The sequence below is a fragment of the Somniosus microcephalus genome, chromosome 2, assembly GCF_052327205.1.
Source record: "Somniosus microcephalus isolate GS21.2 chromosome 2, FLI_Smic_1.0, whole genome shotgun sequence".
NCBI lineage: Eukaryota > Metazoa > Chordata > Chondrichthyes > Squaliformes > Somniosidae > Somniosus > Somniosus microcephalus.
In genome coordinates this window covers 170,183,239-170,201,340 of record NC_140988.1, presented here as the reverse complement: position 1 = coordinate 170,201,340, position 18,102 = coordinate 170,183,239, and the positions used below count along the sequence as shown (strand labels likewise).

Below are 18,102 nucleotides of genomic sequence, written 5' to 3'. Positions count from 1 at the left end.
CCCTGAATCTATGCCCCCTTGTTATTGACCCCCCTACTAAGGGGAAAAGTTCCTCTTTATCTACCCTATCTATGCCCCTCATCATTTTGTACACCTCAATCAGGTCCCCCCTCAGCCTTCTTTGCTCCAAGGAAAACAACCCCAGCCTGTCCAGCCTCTCTTCATAGCTGAGGTGCTCCATCCCAGGTAACATCCTGGTGAATCTTCTCTGCACCCTCTCCAAAGCAATCACATCCTTCCTATAGTGAGGCGACCAGAACTGCACACAGTACTCCAGCTGTGGCCTCACCAGCGTTTTGTACAGCTCCATCATAACCTCCCTGCTCTTATATTCTATGCCTCGGCTAATGAAGGCAAGTATCCCATATGCCTTTTTAACCACCTTATCTACCTGTTCGGCTGCCTTCAGGGATCTATGTACATGTACACCAAGGTCCCTCTGACCCTCTGTACTTCCTAGGGTCCTACCACTCATTGTGTATTCCCTTGCCTTATTTGTCCGTCCAAAATGCATCACCTCGCACTTTTCAGGGTTAAATTCCATTTGCCACTTTTCCGCCCATCTGACCAACCCGTTTATATCGTCCTGTAGCCTGAGGCTTTCCTCCTCGCAATTTACCACCCCACCAATTTTCGTGTCATCTGCGAACTTACTGATCATACCTTTTACATTCTCATCCAAATCATTTATGTAGATCACAAACAACAAGGGACCCAGCACCGATCCCTGAGGTACCCCACTGGACACAGGCTTCCAGTCACAAAAGCAACCTTCGACCATCACCCTCTGCCTCCTGCCACTCAGCCAGTTTAGGATCCAACACGCCAAGGCACCCTGGATCCCATGGGCTCTTACCTTCTTGACCAGTCTCCTATGCGGGACTTTATCGAAGGCCTTATTGAAATCCATATATACCACATCCACTGCGTTACCCTCATCCACACACCTAGTCACCCCCTCAAAAAATTCAATCAAATTAGTCAGACATGATCTTCCCTTGACAAAGCCATGTTGACTATCCCTGATTAATCCTTGCCTCTCCAAGTGGAGACAAATTTTGTCCCTCAGAATTTTTTCCAATAATTTTCCTACCACTGATGTTAGGCTCACTGGCCTGTAGTTCCCCGGTTTTTCCCTACTTCCCTTCTTGAATAATGGTACTACATTAGCGGTTCTCCAGTCCTCTGGCACATCCCCTGTGGCCAGAGAGGTCCTGAATATATGTGTTAGAACCCCCGCAATCTCTTCCTTTGCCTCACACAGCAGCCTGGGATACATTTCATCCGGGCCTGGGGATTTATCCATTTTTAGGCCAGCTAAAACCGCCAATACCTCCTCCCTCTCGATGTGAATATGTTCGAGCATATCACAGTCCCCCCGCCCTATTTCTATGTCTACATCGTCCTTCTCCATAGTGAAAACAGATGCAAAAAATTCATTTAGAACCCCTCCTACATCTTCCGGCTCCACACACAGATTGCCACTTTTGTCCCTAATGGGCCCTATTTTTTCCCTAGTTATCCTCTTACCCTTAATATACTTATAAAACATCTTCGGATTTTCCTTTATTTTGCTCGCCAGTGTTATTTCATGGCCCCTCCTTGATCTCCTAATTTCTTTTTTAAGTATCCCCCTGCACTTTTTGTACTCCTCTCGGGCTTCCTCCGTCTTTAGCCTTTTGTATCTGCCAAAAGCCCTCCTTTTTTTCCTAATCCATTCTCGTATATCCCTTGACATCCAAGGTTCCCTGTGGTTTTTGGAACCACCCTTGACCTTTACGGGAACATGTTGCCATTGTATGATCCCAATCTCCCTTCTGAAAGCCTCCCATTGCTCTGATGCGGATTTTCCTACAAGTAGCTGATCCCAGTCCATTTTGGCCAGATCCTGCCTTATCCTATTAAAATCGGCCTTCCCCCAATTTAGAACCTTTATTTCCGGCCCATCCCTGTCCTTTTCCATGACCACCTTAAATCTTACCATATTATGGTCACTGTCACCAAAGTGCTCACCTACTAGCACTTTTTCCACTTGGCCAGCCACATTCCCTAGAATTAGGTCCAGTACCGCCCCCTCTCTTGTAGGACTTTCTACATGCTGGCTCAAAAAGCTCTCCTGGATGCACTTTAAGAATTCTACACCCTCTGAGCCTTTCACACTCTGACTATCCCAGTTAATATTGGGGAAGTTGAAATCCCCCATTATTATTACCCTATTATTTACACATTCCTCTGAGATTTGCCTACATATCTGTTCCTCTATCTCCCCCTGACTGTTTGGAGGCCTATAGTACACTCCCAGCAAAGTGCTTGCCCCCTTTTTGTTTTTAAGCTCCACCCATATGGCCTCGTTAGAGGAACCTGCTAATATATCATCCCTCCTTACTGCAGTAATTGACTCCTTAATTAATATTGCGACACCCCCTCCTCTTATACCTCTCCCTCTGTCTCGCCTGAAGATTCTGTACCCCGGAATATTGAGCTGCCAGTCTTGCCCCTCCCTCAACCATGTCTCCGTGATAGCAACAATATCATACTCCCATGTGTTTATCAACACCTTCAGTTCATCCACCTTACTTGCAAGACTCTTTGCATTAAAATAGATGCCATCCAGCCTTGCCCTTATATATTTGCCCTGTCTACCAAGCTGACTTGTTTTTTTCTCTATAATTGGCAGCACATCACCCCCTATTTCAGCTCCCCTCTGTATCCCATCCCCCTGCCAAGTTAGTTTAAACCCCCCCCAACAGTGCTAGCAAACCTCCCCGCAAGGATATTTGTCCCGCTCTGGTTCAGGTGCAACCCGTCCGACTTGTACAAGTCCCACCTTTCCCAGAAGCAGGCCCAGTGATCCAGGAAAGTAAAACCCTCCCCCCTACACCAACTCTTTAGCCATGCATTCATCTGCTCTATCCTCCCATTCCTATACTCACTAGCACGTGGCACTGGGAGTAATCCAGAGATTACAACCTTTGAGGTCCTGCTCTTTAATCTGTTACCTAGCTCCCTAAATTCTTGATGCAGGACCTCATCCCCCTTCCTACCTATGTCGTTGGTCCCAATGTGGACCACGACCTCTGCCTGCTCACCCTCCCCCTTAAGAATGCCCTGTAGCCGCTCAGTGACATCCCTGACCCTGGCCCCAGGGAGGCAACAAACCATCCTGGAGTCACGTTTGCGGCCACAGAAACGCCTATCTGTTCCCCTTACGATAGAATCCCCTACCACTATTGCTCTCCCACTCTTTTTCCTCCCTTCCTGAGCAGCAGAAGCGTCCCTGGTGCCAGGAAGCTGGCTGCTGCTGCCTTCCCCTGGTGAGTCATCCCCCTCAACAGTATCCAACTTGGTATACCTGTTTGAAAGGGGGATGTCCACAGGGGTTCCCTGCACTACCTGCCTGTCTTTGTTGCTCCGCCTGATGGTCACCCCCTGTGCTGCCCTACCCTGAGGCATGAACAACTCGCTAAACGTGCTATCCACGACCCTCTCAGCATCGCGCATGCTCCAAAATTCATCCACCCGCAGCTCGAGCGCCGCAATGCGGTCTACAAGTAGCTGCAGCTGTTTGTTCCCTCGATGTGCCGTGTGTTCCCCATTCCCAAATAAGTGTATTGTTTTTATATGCCTGTAATTATCCTAGTAATTCTCAGTATTGTGATTTTGTTTTGCCTTTAAGAAAAATTACGGTTTTCTTGCATCGAACCAGTTGTCTACTCATTTTTCTGTATCGCTGCCTGTACATAAGTCCGGTGTCTAGAACCCAGGGGGTGTGGGAGCGATTCGAACCGCTCAGGGACAGTCAAGGGCAGAGCTGACTGGGCACACGCCACCCCCGACAGGAATTTAGAATTCAGCAAAGGATGACTAGGAAATTGATAAAGAAAGGGAAAATAGAATGATAGTAAACTAGCGAGAGACATAAAAACAGACTATGAAAGCTTCTATCGGTATGTAAAAAGGAAAAGGTTAGTGAAAATAAATGTGGGTCCCGCACAGGCTGAGACAGGAGAAATTATAATGGGGAATAAGGAAATGGCAGAGAAATTAAACAAATACTTTGGCCACGATTTTGCCGGAACTCAGAGGGCGGATTTGGAGGCAGGTCATGGGTTAAATTCATTTTGATTGACGGCGGGTTCCGATCCCGCCGTCAACCCGCCTCCAAACAGCTTTCCCAAGTGTCGTGTCCCCGATTTACGAATGGACCTGACACTTAGCGGTGGGAAGCAGATCAAAGGCAATTACCTGCCTATTAACAGGTACTTGCCAGTAGCTGTCAGCCTATTTTTGGATTTTACCACTTCTGGCTCATGTTTCCCGACATCCGGACACCACGCCAGGTAAATGTGGCATGTTGAGTTTTACGTAATGTTTCTGGATTGATGACAGCTGCAGAAGTGGTGTGAAGGATCCAATGTTGTACATAATGAGTCTCAGAGGAAAGAAAATGTTGGTTACTGCATTTTTAATACATTTACAGATTTCTTTAGCTTACAAGTTTTTAAATACATGTCCAGTGCCACCTTATTGGCAGAACTGCTCTCACCAGTGACAGATTGCTTCTGTTACCTTACCTGCAGCTGCCATCTATTCCAGCCTATGGAGGGAGTCATTGGAGAGCCTGGGTGTAAGAGGTCATCTTTGTGCAGTGATCGTCAGTGTTTTCAGCACCTCAATGCTGTCAAACACTGAGAAATCAACTGTCAAAATAAAATTGTGCGTGGTCCCTTGAAGAAAACCAGCAGATGACACTTTATCAAATGAGGTCATCTGACCCGCTTCCTGTTAATTGGCCAGCAAGCCCGCAGGGTGGTCTTAACAAGGTCAATCAAGGCAAAATCACGTCTGTGGAGCGGAAGCAGCTGGGGGCGAGACTGGAAGCCGGAAACCAGCTGACCCGCAATCAACCCGCCTCCAGTAATAAAATCGGGGCCTAAGTGTCTGTCTTCACGAAAGACGACACAAAAAACTTCCCAGAAATAGTGGAGAACCAAGGGTCTTGTGAGAATGAAGAACTGAAAGAAATTAGTTTTAGTAAAAAAAATTGTACTGGAGAAATGGGACTGAAAGCCGATAAATCCCCTGGACCTGATGCCCTACATCCTAGGGCTTTGAAAGAGTTGGCTATAGAGATAGTGGATGCATTGGTTGTCATGTTTCAAAATTCTGTAGATTCTAAAATGGTTCCCGTGGATTGGAAGGTAGCAAATCTAACCCCACTATTTAAGAAAGGAAGGGAAAAAACGGGGAACTACAGACCAGTTAGCCTGACATCAGTAGTAGGGAAAATGCTAAAATCTATTATTAAGGACGTGGTAACAGGGCACTTAGAAAATAATAATAGGATTGGGCAGAGTCAACACGGATTTATGAAAGGGAAATTATGTTTGACAAATCTGTTTTTGAGGTTGTAACTTGCAGAATAAAAAAGGGGGAACCAATGGATGTGGTGTATTTGGATTTTCAGAAGGCATTCGATAAGGTGCCACACAAGAGGTTATTAAACAAAGTTAGGGCTCATGGGATTGGGGGTAATATACAAGCATGGATTGTGGATTCATTAATAGACAGAAAACAGAGAGTAGGAATAAACGGGTCATTTTCGGGTTGGCAGGCTGTAACTAGTGGGGTACCGCAAGGATCAGTGCTTGGGCCCCAGCTATTCACAATCTATATCAATGATTTGGATGAGGTGGACCAAATGTAATATATCCAAATTTGCTGATGATACAAAGCTGGGTGGGAATGTAAGTTGTGAGGAGGATGCAAGGAGGCTTCAATGGGATATAGACAGGCTAAGTGAGTGGGCAAGAGCATAGCAAATGGAATATAATGTGGAGAAATGTGAAGTTATCCACTTTGGTAGGAAAAATAGAAAAGCAAAGTTATTTTTTAAATGGTGAGATATTGGGAAATGTTGGTGTTCAGAGGGACTTGGGTGTCCTTGTGCACGAATCACTGAAAGTTAACATGCAGGTACAGCAAGCAAGTTGGAAAGCAAATGGTATGTTGGCCTTTATTTGAGTATAAGACTAAAGACGTCTTACTGAAATTATATAGGGCCTTGGTGAGACCACACCTGGAGAATTGTGAACTGTTTTGGTCTCCTTACCTAAGGAAGGATATACTTGCAACAAAGTTTCACCAGACTGGTTCCTGGGATGGGGGGATTGTCCTATGAGGAGAGATTGAGTAGACTAGGCCTATATTCTCTAGAGTTTAGAAGAATGAGAGTTGATCTCATTGAAACAAACAAAATTCTTACAGGATTTGACAGGGTAGATGCAGGGAGGATGTTTCCCCTGGCTGGGGAGTCTAAAAACAGGGGTCACAGTCTCAGAATAAGGGGCAGGTCATTTAGGACCGAGATGAGGAGAAATTTCTTCACTCAGAGGGCGTTAAAATTGGAATTCTCAACCTCAGAGGGCTGTGGAGGCTCAGTTGTTGAGTATTCAAGATAGAGATCGATAGATTTTTGGATAGTACGGGAATCAAGGGATATGGGGATAGTGCAAGAAAGTGGAATTGAGGTAGAAGATCAGCCATGATCTTATGAAATGGCGGAGCAGGCTCGAGGGGCCGTATGACCTACTCCTGCTCCTATTTCTTCTGCTCTTATGTTTTAAAGCAAGAATGTACTTTACCTTTTCATTTACAGATTCTCCAGGTACAAGATGTGGTTCAACAGTAATGAAGAGGGACAAATAAGAGCCTTCACTTAGGCTCCGAACCGCCTCCCATCCTCTCTCACTGGCTAGATTGCGCTCTTTGCTGTATCCCAGAAGGACTGCGGGTGTATTAATCCTGAAGGTGCCATCAATCTGTAAAACAGATCATTTAAAACAAATTGCCAACTCTGCCAAAACTGCTCCACTGTTAAGACAAATCTAAAAGTAAAAAAGGGACCAGGTATGGATTTGGGTTGGTTCAAATAAAGAAATAGTGGGGTTTGAAGTGGGAGTGGCTCTTGGGGGTCGATTTTCATTGACCCGTGGAGTCGAGATTGGAGGCGTGAGGGGGGTTAAAGTCCCGAATTCGGGGGTCCTGACACCATCCCGCCCCCAACCCGCCTCCATGTAAGTTTCAAAGGAGGCGGGTGCCTGCCCCACACTGGGACCCGCCGACCCCAGGCGGGGAGGGATTAGTGCCAATTAACTGCCTGTTAACAGGCAGTTTTTAGCCTAATCCCTATTTTAAAGCTTGAAGTGTGGGATTCCCGACGGCTCCAAACCACGCCAAGTTAGAGGAGTCGGGCCATCGGGTTGAAGGACTTGGAGGGGTCGAGATGTCAGTGTTCAGGTGAGTGATGGGTGCATGCGTGCAAAGGTAAGTGTGTAAAGAAGTTTAAATTACCTGTACTTACCTTTTAAGCCTTCCTTCCTCTAGGTTTCCGGAGTCCATCATCTCACCGGCACAGAAAGCAGAATGGCTGCGAACTGTCAAAAGTGACAGCCTGCAGCTTTCTGTGCCAGTGAGATTTCTAACCGAGTCTGTGTAGAAGGACTCAGGTTAGAAGTAAGACTGTCAGTGTTTGATAGCTTTAAACAGCTGTGAAACACTGATATTTCATCTGTCAAAACGTCTTGACAGATGAAATTTCAGTCTGTGACGTCACCTGTTGCCGGGTGGCCCTTAATTGGCCTGCTGAGCCTGCTGGGCGGGCTCAACAAAGTCAATCAAGTTAAAATCGCGTGGATTGGCCGCATCTCAATGGAGGCGGGACTACAACCACAAAAGTTGTAGTCCCGCCTCCTTCTCCACTTCTGAATGAAAATCACCCCTTTGGTCTGTAGGCAAATTGCACAGCAAGACCCAACAAATAGCAATGAAATGAATGATCAATTTATCTATTTGTTGCGGTTACTTGAGGAAAGAATGTTAGCGAAGACACTGGGAAAAATTCCTGCTCTTCTTTGAATTGTGCCTAGGGATTTTTAGAGTCCACCTGAACCGGTAGAAGCAGATGGGACCTGGGTTTAACATCTCATCTGAAGGGCAGCACCCACACTCCTCCAAGACTGCACTGAAGCAATAACCTATTTACATGTGCTTAAGTCCTGGAGTAGGATTTGAACCCATGAACTTCTGAGTCAGAGTCATGAATGCTATCCAACTAAGCCAAACTAACATATTGGGCCAGTTTTGCTGTCAAAATAACGGTGACATATTGAACGTTGGTAACATATTTACATAAAATATGTAGCGTTCGCCATTATTTATGCATAAATGGTACGGCAACTTCAGGGAAAAAGCAGATGCGCGGTTAAATGCCAATATCCAAAAGTTGCTGTCCAAGTTGCGCCGCTCTGCCTTTAGGGCATTTCACCGTCTGCCTCACCATCGGCATGCATTGAATGTCGTGAAGTTGCTTTATTTGCGAGGTAGATACAAACTAAACTCGCCACAGAAACTGAAGTCTTGTAATTACAAGTGTAAGTACTCTTCTAACAATGTGTTAATTATTAATTACTGCCAATTAATCTCTCTGGTACTGAAAATTAACTATTATAAGCGTGGAATCTCACTCCTTCAGGTATAAATTATTGTTGGAGATTTTTAAAATATCCAATTAAAAAAAGGTTTTTCCTTTTCCTTTCTGTCAATTTTTTTCTCTCTTAATCCAAGCTTTTGTTTTCTCTATCTGTACCTGATTTGACATTGACTTCTTCCCCTTTAATTCACCCTCCTCCTCAGTCCTTCCGCTGTTTATTTCCTAATCCTTAAATCTCATTGGTTAAGGAGATACCCTGTTGGTTTCCCTGTTCACTCAAAGTCCCAGATGTCCTGCTTCCCCTCGCTGTGCCGTTATCAGTTCGGACTTTCAGCAACTTAGCGGGCAAAAATGTTTTGAGCTGAAGGGTGCAGCGGCAAATCTAACTAATGGCAGATGTTGTTAGATGTCCTGCTACAGCAAAATTTGGCCCCATGTATTTTTAAATGTAAATTAACTTAACTATAAGCAACAATTGAAACACATGACCAGTATTAATTTTAGGGTTTGTAGACATCACATGGATACATAATCAAAGCATAGGAGTTCGATACTTAAAATTTACTCTCCAGGAAGAGAAAAAAAATCACATTGAAAAACCTGTAATTTAAAAAAATTACGCAATTATAAAATAACTTTCATGTTGGAGTATTTGCCAGTTTTTTTGCACTTTTCTCTCTCCCCCAGCCTCACCACTGCTTGCTCCTTTTCACTTTGTGCGTACCAGTAGCTTTATTTTTTTCTTTAACATCACAAAGTTAGTTATCAGAGCAGGTAGTCAAGTTCTGCAGGGCCAGCTCAGTCCTCCATGAGTGGACTTCCAGCACAAATCAAAGTACACCATTCTGTCATTACACAGGTCGCTGATTAGACTGCATCTGGAGTACTGCACCCAGTTTAGGTACCCTCACATGGAGGGTGATATAGTGGTTTTGGAAAAGGTTCAGGAAATATAAGAATGATTCCTAGCTTAAAGAACATTAGGCTTAAAAAGCTGGACCTATTTACTATAGAGCAACGCAGCAACTTAGAATGAGAGGGTTGAATAGCTATCTATTGATAGATTCGATTATTCCAGTTTGATAGAGTGGGAAGGATGAGGGGTTATGCATTTAAACTACACAAAAGTAGAAATAGACTGGATGTTATGTTGTTCTTCTTTAACCAGAGAGTAGTGAGCCTCTGGAATGTGTTGGCGGCTGGTGTGGTATGTGCTGACTCTCTGCCTTCAAGAGGGAGCTGGACCAGTTCTTGACTGGGGCAGAGATCGCATCATATAGGCCCTGGGTTTTTCAGGTTTTTTTTTTAGACTCTCCCTGGAGATCTTATGGCTGGGTGGGTGGGGCGGTGGGGAGAGAGGAGAGAAGGGGGCAGTTTCGAGTCATGATGCTCTCCAGCCATCATCAGCATGGTGCAGGCTTGATGGACCAGCTGGACTTTTTCTGCCAGTCATTTTCATATATTCGTATGACTCGGCTCATCTATCTAGCTGTACAGGGTCAGAGGTTTCTTACTACATTCATCAGCAAAATTGGGGATTGCCCCACTTTGCAGCCCCCAGAATGCCTGGGCATGCCAAGGTTCAAATATTTTAGCTACCATTCAGGGAATTTAAAAAATAAGTGACTTTAATAAATTTGAAAAAAAATAATAAAATGAGGTGTATAATCTAAATGATAAAATATTAGTTTACACAACTAAACTAAAAATGTGCTGAGTTACTCATTCTCAGTTTGGGCAGCATTGGTAACATTATAAATAGTCCGGCACGGAGTGCGATTTGCACGAATTAGAGTAAAAATCGCATCGGGGTCCTAATGACATAATCGGACCCTAACATTTCAATACTTGATGAGGCACTTGCCTACCTACGGTGGGCACCATTCTTGTGATTAAAAATAGCGGGGCTAAAATGGCGAAGGGCGCAAATGTGTTTGTAATGCAGGGGGAAACGCTCAACTGCCATTTTAGCCACCTGCCCACCCCCTTCCTGCCGGGTGGGCAAGATTAAAATCGGGCTACATACATACGTATTTATCAGCATCATCAGGAGTGGGAATCCTGGCTAATACACCCAAAGCCCAGGGTCACATAGGTCAGGTCAGTTGTGTTCCCAGTGCTGGCAAAGTACCTGATGGCATCTGACTCCTGTGTGCTGTACCTCACCATAAGCCACCTCCAACAAAAGGGGACAAGATAATAATTGGGAAGCAGATAATCAATGTGATTAAAAAGGATTTCTACCCAGTCCTCTGGAAAGTGCCTCCAGGGGGAATTTCCAAAAATAGCTGAATGCCAAGTTAACAACATTTAGGGGGAAACATAGAAGATAGGAGCAGGAGTAGGCCATTCGGCCCTTCGAGCCTGCTCCGCCATTCAATGAGATCATGGCTGATCATCCAAATTCAGTACCCTGCCCCTGCTTTCTCCCCATATACCTTGATCCCTTTAGCCTTAAGAAATATATCCAACTCCTTCTTGAATATATTTAATGAACTGGCCTCCACCGCCCTCTGTAGCAGAGAATTCCACAGGTTCACCACTCTCTGGGTGAAGAAATTCCTCCTCATTTCAGTCCTAAATGGCTTACCCCTTATCCTTATACTATGATCCCTGGTTCTGGACTCCCCGGCCATCGGAAACATCCTTCCTGCATCTAGTCTGTCCAGGCCTGACAGAATTTTATAGGTTTCGATGCGATCCCCTCTCAATCTTCTAAACTCCAGTGAGTATAAGCCCAATCGACACAATCTCTCCTCATACGTCAATACTGCCATCCCAGGTATCAGCCTGGTGAATCTTCGCTGCACTCCTTCCATGGCAAGAACACCCTTCCTCAGATAAGGTGACCAAAACTGCACACAATACTCAAGGTGCAGTCTCACCAAGGCCCTGTACAACTGTAGCAAGACATCCTTGTTCCTGTACTCGAACCCTCTTGCTACGAAGGCCAACATAATATTTGCCTTCTTAATCGCCTGCTGCACCTGCACGCTTACCTTCAGCGATTGGTGCACAAGAACACCCAGGTCTCTTTGCACTTCCCCTTCTCCCAATCTATTGCCATTCAAATAATAATTTGCCTTCCTGTTTTTGCCACCAAAGTGGATAACCTCACATTTATCCACATTATAGTGCATTTGCCATGTTTCTGCCCAATCACCCAACCTGTCCAAATCGTACTGGAGTTTCACGACATCCTCCTCACAGCATACCCTCCCACCCAGCTTTGTGTCGTCTGCAAATTTGGAGATATTACATCCAATTCCCTCGTCCAGATCATTAATGTATATTGTGAACAGCTGGGGTCCTAGGACCGATCCTTGCGGTACCCCACTGGTCACTGCCTGCCACTCGGAAAATGACCCGTTTATTCCAACTCTCTGCTTTCTATCCGCTAACCAGTTCTCTATCCAAGTCAATACCTTGCCCCCAATCCATGTGCCTTAATTTTGCACGCTAATCTCTTATGCGGGACCTTATCGAAAGCCTTCTGAAAGTCCAAATACTCCACATCCACTGGTTCTCCCTTATCTATTTTACCAGTTGCATCCTCAAAAAATTCCAGTAGATTAGTCAAGCACGATTTACCTTTTGTAAATCCATGTTGACTTTGTCCGATCCTGTCGCTGCTTTCCAAGTGCTCTGCTATTACATCTTTTATAATGGACTCCAGCATTTTCCCCACTACTGATGTCAGGCTTACCGGTCTATAATTCCCCGCTTTTTCTCTACCACCTTTTTTGAATAGTGGGGTAACATTAGCTACCCTCCAATCCATGGGTACTGTTCCAGAGTCTATCGAGTTCTGAAAGATGACCAGCAATGCATCTACTATTTCTAGGGCCACTTCCTTAAGTACCCTCAAACTCGACGGTAACCTACCTGTGGCGTCGACAACTGCCTGAACAGGAGAGGGCCAGTGAGAGAGCGCAGCGCTTCAGCGAGGGGGCATTGAATGCTCTGGTTGGCGCGGTGGAGCGCAGGCGGTCTGTCCTCTACCCAGAGAATGGGAGAAATTCGGTATCGCCCCGTTTGGGGCGCTAGTATTGGCGGTGCGCAAAGTTTAGCGTAGGTGCAAATTATCGCCACCTCCAGCAATGTTGGGTACCTGCGCCCCCGAAGGTGATTGCGGCGCTAAATCAGGCGCTGCACGACAGTCTTAGGGCGCTAACCCGGCGGCGCGATGCAATATCTCCGCGGGCAGGCGCATCGCAGGTGCTGTCAATTATCAAGTGCGGCCAGACACGCTGGCGCCGGACAGCTCTTAAAGGGGCGGATCGATCATCATCTCCAGCCGCACCCTGCACATCGGAGGCCTCAAACTCGGCGGTAACCTACCTGTGGCGTCGACAACTGCCTGAACTGGAGAGGGCCAGGGAGAGAGCGCAGCGCTTCAGCGAGGGGGCATTGGATACTCTGGTTGGCGCGGTGGAGCGCAGGCGATCCGTACTCTACCCAGAGAATGGCAGGAGGCCTCAGCACAGCGACTATCGCAGAGCTTGGAGGGAGGTTTCCAACAGAGTCACCTCCAGCAGCATGGTTCCCAGGATTCCTGTGCAATGCAGCAAGAAGTTCAACGACCTCACTCGGTTCGTCAGGGTGAGTGCCTTTTTCAGAATCATCTTCATCCCTCCATCCGGACCTCACTTTATGGCCAGAGGGTGTGCAAAGCCCCAATGGCCAGCTGTCATCCAGCACCCATGGCCCTTTCTGGAAACACACACGCACATTCAGCTCTGTGCATAATGTAAGGGCTCCTGGACCATGGGAGGCATGTCATCCCAGATCAGGGCAGCATAATGTAAGGGCTAATCGACCATGGGAGGCATGTCATCCCAGATCAGGGCAGCATAATGTAAGGGCTAATCGACCATGGGAGGCATGTCATCCCAGATCAGGGCTGCAGGTTTCCTCACACCCCGTCCTTTCTCTTGCAGGCCAAGCTGGCCCATAATAGAAGGCAACAGCATCGGACCGGAGGAGGCCAGCCTCACCTGCAGACCCTCACAGACCTGGAGGAGCGAGTCCATCGGATTGTGGCAAGCCGGATGATTGGCCCCGTCACCTCAGGAGATGCCGACCCCATTGTGGACAGCAATGGTAAGGTCATCACCTTGTTGACCTCTCTCCTTCCACTTGTTCCCCACACCAGCATGCTTTTTCGCTCTCGAGCCAACTCAGAGCATTGCAGCACTCATGCATCCCTTGCTGCCACCCTGTCCTTTCACTAAAGCCACTCTTGAACCTCCCTGCTTTCAGATGCTGCATCACCAGCTCGGGAGGCGGGCCCTCAAGCTGCCAGTGCGAGTGACTCTGGAGGCGACGAGGAGGAGGAAGCCGGACCATCCATGCCACCCTCAGGCGAGCCAGCCCATGTCCAGACTGGGGAGACGCCTTCCCTGGAGAGGAGCGGGGGGGAATGGTCTGAGGAGGATGCAGCTCCAGGACCCAGCGGCCTGCAGCAACGCGAGGGGGGTAGGGAAGCTCGAGGGCGATTGTCCAGGACTTCGGCGCAGCACTGGCAAGGATTGTCCATGACTTCAGCGAAGCACTGGCACCTGCCACGCAAGTGCCGAGTGCTGCCACGCAGTCAGTGGCTGGTCTCACGCAGATGCAGATTGAGGCCACGTGAGCACTGACTGCTGCCACCCTTGCTGGATCGGGCAGGATTCCCCGGGGCCCTCGCCGCGCCACAGCAGGCCAGCAATCTGTGCACCAGCCGACTACCGACCATAGAGCACATATACCAGAAACGCTGGCTACGGAGGTCACGGTCCATCATCAAAGACCCTACCCACCCCAGCCACAGTCTGTTCGCCCTCCTACCATCTGGGAGACGCTACAGATGCATTCGCACCCGTACGACCAGATTTAGGAACAGCTTCTTTCCCAGGGCTGTCATCCTACTGAACTCCACAAATAAACTCTAAAGCCTGCACATCTGCCAATGCATTTTATTATGGTCATATTTATGTTAATATACTACAAGCCAAATGTATGTTGAATGTTTAAATGTCTTAATCCAAATGTACACTCTCGGGAGCTGCAAGCCTACATTTCGTTGTACTGCACTTGTGCACTAACAATGACAATAAAAGTTGATTTGATTTGATTTGATTTTGCTGCGCATGCTGCGGTGCTGCCCCGTCAGAGTGCCAGTGTGTCAGCCGACCAGGGAGCTGCTGTCCGCTCTCAGGATGACAGCATTCCTGATGCCACCACTGGCACTTCTCCACTGCAGCTGCCACCACCTGTAGGACAGACTGCTGCCGCCCATGCAGATTTGGAGCAGTCAGCAGCCGGGCCCTCCAGGCCCAGAGCTGGTCCAGGCCGTCCCTCAAGGGCATCCGCGGTCTCAGTTTCGGACAGTCAGCAGGCCTTCCCCAGCCTTGCTGCAGCCACTGGGGTCCCATTACGGAGGAGCTGCAGGGCGGGAAGGGGGCCATTCCGCAAGGGAAGCAGATCACCATCGAGGGGCAAAAAGTAGGTGTTGTTGCTAAATTATGTTATTTCTTTCATTCAAGGCCGAGGATGCTGGTCTGAATGTTGGTTATGTTTTGGACATTGTCTCCAGGGTGTAAGAGCCAGTTATGTGGCAGTCTGTTTGTTTTGGTGTTTGTTTCCATTGCTTTGTCATGCGGGAAGGATACACAGTTTGTTAAATAAAGAAGTTTATTTATTCACAATGTCCATGTCTGTTCTTTGCACAAATTGTTGCCTTGACCGGCTTAGGGGTAGCAGAACGGTTCCATTCATGTTCTCGGAATGGCAGAAAGCATTCCCTCAGAGGGGCCTAGAAGCGACTTGCTATAAGCCTCTGACGGACGGCCCTTGCAGTTTGTGCCTCCCGCCCGTCTTGGTGCTGCTCCTCCTCCTCCTCCTCTGCTGGTGCTTCAATGTCTGGTGGCATTGGCTGTGTCCTGAGGATTGCCAGCTTATGCAGCATGCAACACACAACCACGAAGTGGGAGACTTGCTCAGGTGAGTACTGAAGGGCTCCTCCGGAATGGTCCAGACAGCGGAACCGTTGCTTCAGCACGCCGATTGTGTGCTCCACGATGTTCCTGGTCGCTTGATGGCTCTTGTTGTATCGTTCTTCAGCAGGGGTGCTGGGCGAACGGAGCGGGGTCAGCAGCCAGGGGCACAGAGGATAGCCCTTGTCCCCGAGAAGCCAGCCTCCTGGGTGAGCCGGGGCTTCGAAAAGGTCTGCCACAGAAGTCTGGTGCAGGATGAAGGCGTCGTGGCTGCTGCCTGGAAAGTGGGCATTGACAGCGAGTATCAGCTGTCGGTGGTCACAGACCAGCTGCACAAAGAATGGAACCCCTTTCGGTTGCGGAAATCCTCTGCATTCTCTAGAGGCCTCCGCAAAGCCACATGCGTGCAGTCAATGGCGCCCTGCACCATGGGGAAGCCCGCTATCCTTGCGAAGCCCTCTGCGCGCTCTCGCTGCTTGTCCAGGGTCATTGGGAAGGAGATGTACTGCCGTCTCCTTTTAAAGAGGGCATTAGTCACTTGACGAATGCAGCAATGCACCGCGAACTGTGAGATGTTGGCAATGTCCCCAGCAGTGGCCTGAAAGGAGCCACTGGCATAGAAGTTTAGAGTCACAATGATCTTTACAGCCACCGACAGAGATGTCCTGCACCTTAGTTGAGGCTGCAGATCTGGCTGAAGCAGGTGGCAGAGCTCAGTGACCACCTCCTTACTGAAGCACAGCCTTCGGAAACACTGCTCCTCCGACATGTTGATATACGAAAACTGTTGGCGGAAAACCCTGGCAGCGTAAGGTCTCGTGTGCCGACGTCTGTTGGCCCTCCTCCATCTGGCCATGCCTGCCGCTATATCCCTGCGTCTCTGTGCCCTGTCAATATGATTGAAAAGGACGACGTTCCCATCCAATGCAGCCCCCATAGTAAGTGCACACTGAAAGTTATGCCAGTTGAGAAGCTTACCAACTGCAAAGTTATGTTCAGAAGGCTAAAGTTCCTCAGCCAGCGCTGGCTCACTGCAGAAATGGCTCTCCGTTTGTCTCTGAGCAACTCTCTCTCTCAGAAGGTGTGGTCCAAAAAAGGCTACTGTGGCGGTACCACCGGTTGTCCCTTACATTGAGATACATAATTCCCTTTAACTTACCTTACTGTATGTCTGTTACTATACTCAGGCTTCTCTCCTGTACTCTGACGTCATGACGTCAGAGCTCGGAACCTTCCAACAGTAGAGCTCGGAACCTGCTGGCAGTTGAGCTCGGCACCTGCTGGCAGTTGAGCTGGGAAACTTCTAGTCAGTCCTCGTGGAGTCCCCGCTGGGACAAGACCTATACCACGGTGCTCCTACAGTCAGCCATCTTACCTGCCATCTTACCTGATGTAATTAGTCTGTTCCTGTAAATAAACAACTTATTTATAGTTCGTCGAAGTCGAACTCGATTATTTAGTGGCGATGCACACGAACCGCTACATTGGTGACCCAACGACGTGAGTACGGGAGCTCATCAATTCCAACACTACAATTGGTGAACCCGTATCCGTGAACGATTTTCACGGTAGCAACACGCGCCTGAACCTCGTCTTCCCACAAGACAACCGACGCACAACCGACGAACAACCACGGAACAGCAACCGCCTAACACCGATTCCTCCAAAGGCGACCCAGTCTTTGCGAACGCATTCGCAAGGTAAGCGCAGTCTGGAGCAGATCCCGTTTGACACGGACAAAACTCAACCGGACCCCGTTTTTTTGTGAGCAATTTTCACAAAAGAAGCACGCCATGGAAGCACCAGCCGTTTTGCTGTCGCTACTGCAATCCAGGGAGCCACAGTCTCCCTCGTGCTTTATAAAGGTAGAAGCCCCATTCGACAAGAACATCGATGCGGCGCCAACCACACACTTGCTTATGGTCCCCGTACTCATTTTTCCTACCGCCACACGGATCGTCCGCCTCTATGTCCAAAGCAACAGCAAGTATACATCTCTCCAAGCGCGGGGTACAGCATGTTCGGGCCCACAAAATCGGAGCGCGCCCTACGGGGATACCACGAGGACTCAGCCCCACGAAACACGAGGACGCACTCCTCGCACACGAGGATCCATCCCTTGCGAACCACGAGGACCTATCCCTCGTGAAAAACGACGACTCCTTCTCCGTCGACGACGCACCAGCCCTTCAGCCTGCTGGTTGTGTTACTTACTACACGGTTCGGCGTGAACAAAAAGCGTGTTGCCCTCCCGGCTGTGTTCTCCTAAATCTACAACAGTTACAAGTGTTGCCGCCCTCCAGGCAGAGTTGACCCGTCCTGAAAGCAACAACAACCCGGAACGTTGCCGCCCTTTCTCCAGTTTTCCCTTTAACAAACGCAAACCTCTACTGACGCTGCACACATCGAGGACGGGCCCAACGGGCATCCTGCGGCCGCGATCAGCCACGTGAAAGTTGCTGGCCTCACCGATCACTGATCAACGCAGCAACTCTTCACACTCCGTTGTGTTATCGTCGTAGCACTATGGCACGCACCGTTCCGTGCGTTCCAGCCTCCCGAAGGTTTCGCTCACCTGTCGGCGAGTTCACCGACCTCGCCTGTCAAGTCCTTCTGGATCGCTCGTTTGGCATT

General features: G+C 48.3%; 1 protein-coding gene across 6 annotated transcripts in view; it reads right to left on the bottom strand.

Moving 5' to 3' along the window:
- cc2d2a (coiled-coil and C2 domain containing 2A) overlaps nucleotides 1-18,102 on the bottom strand; it is a 317,140-nt gene that overhangs the window by 92,168 nt on the left and 206,870 nt on the right. For 5 of the 6 annotated variants that reach the window (XM_085966208.1, XM_085966216.1, XM_085966224.1 and 2 more), the window contains one exon: nucleotides 6,645-6,821. The exons of the other annotated variant lie outside the window; for it this stretch is intronic. In XM_085966208.1, the coding sequence (XP_085822334.1) occupies nucleotides 6,645-6,821 (177 nt within the window). The remainder of the gene's footprint in view (nucleotides 1-6,644; nucleotides 6,822-18,102) is intronic. 6 annotated transcript variants of the gene reach the window in all.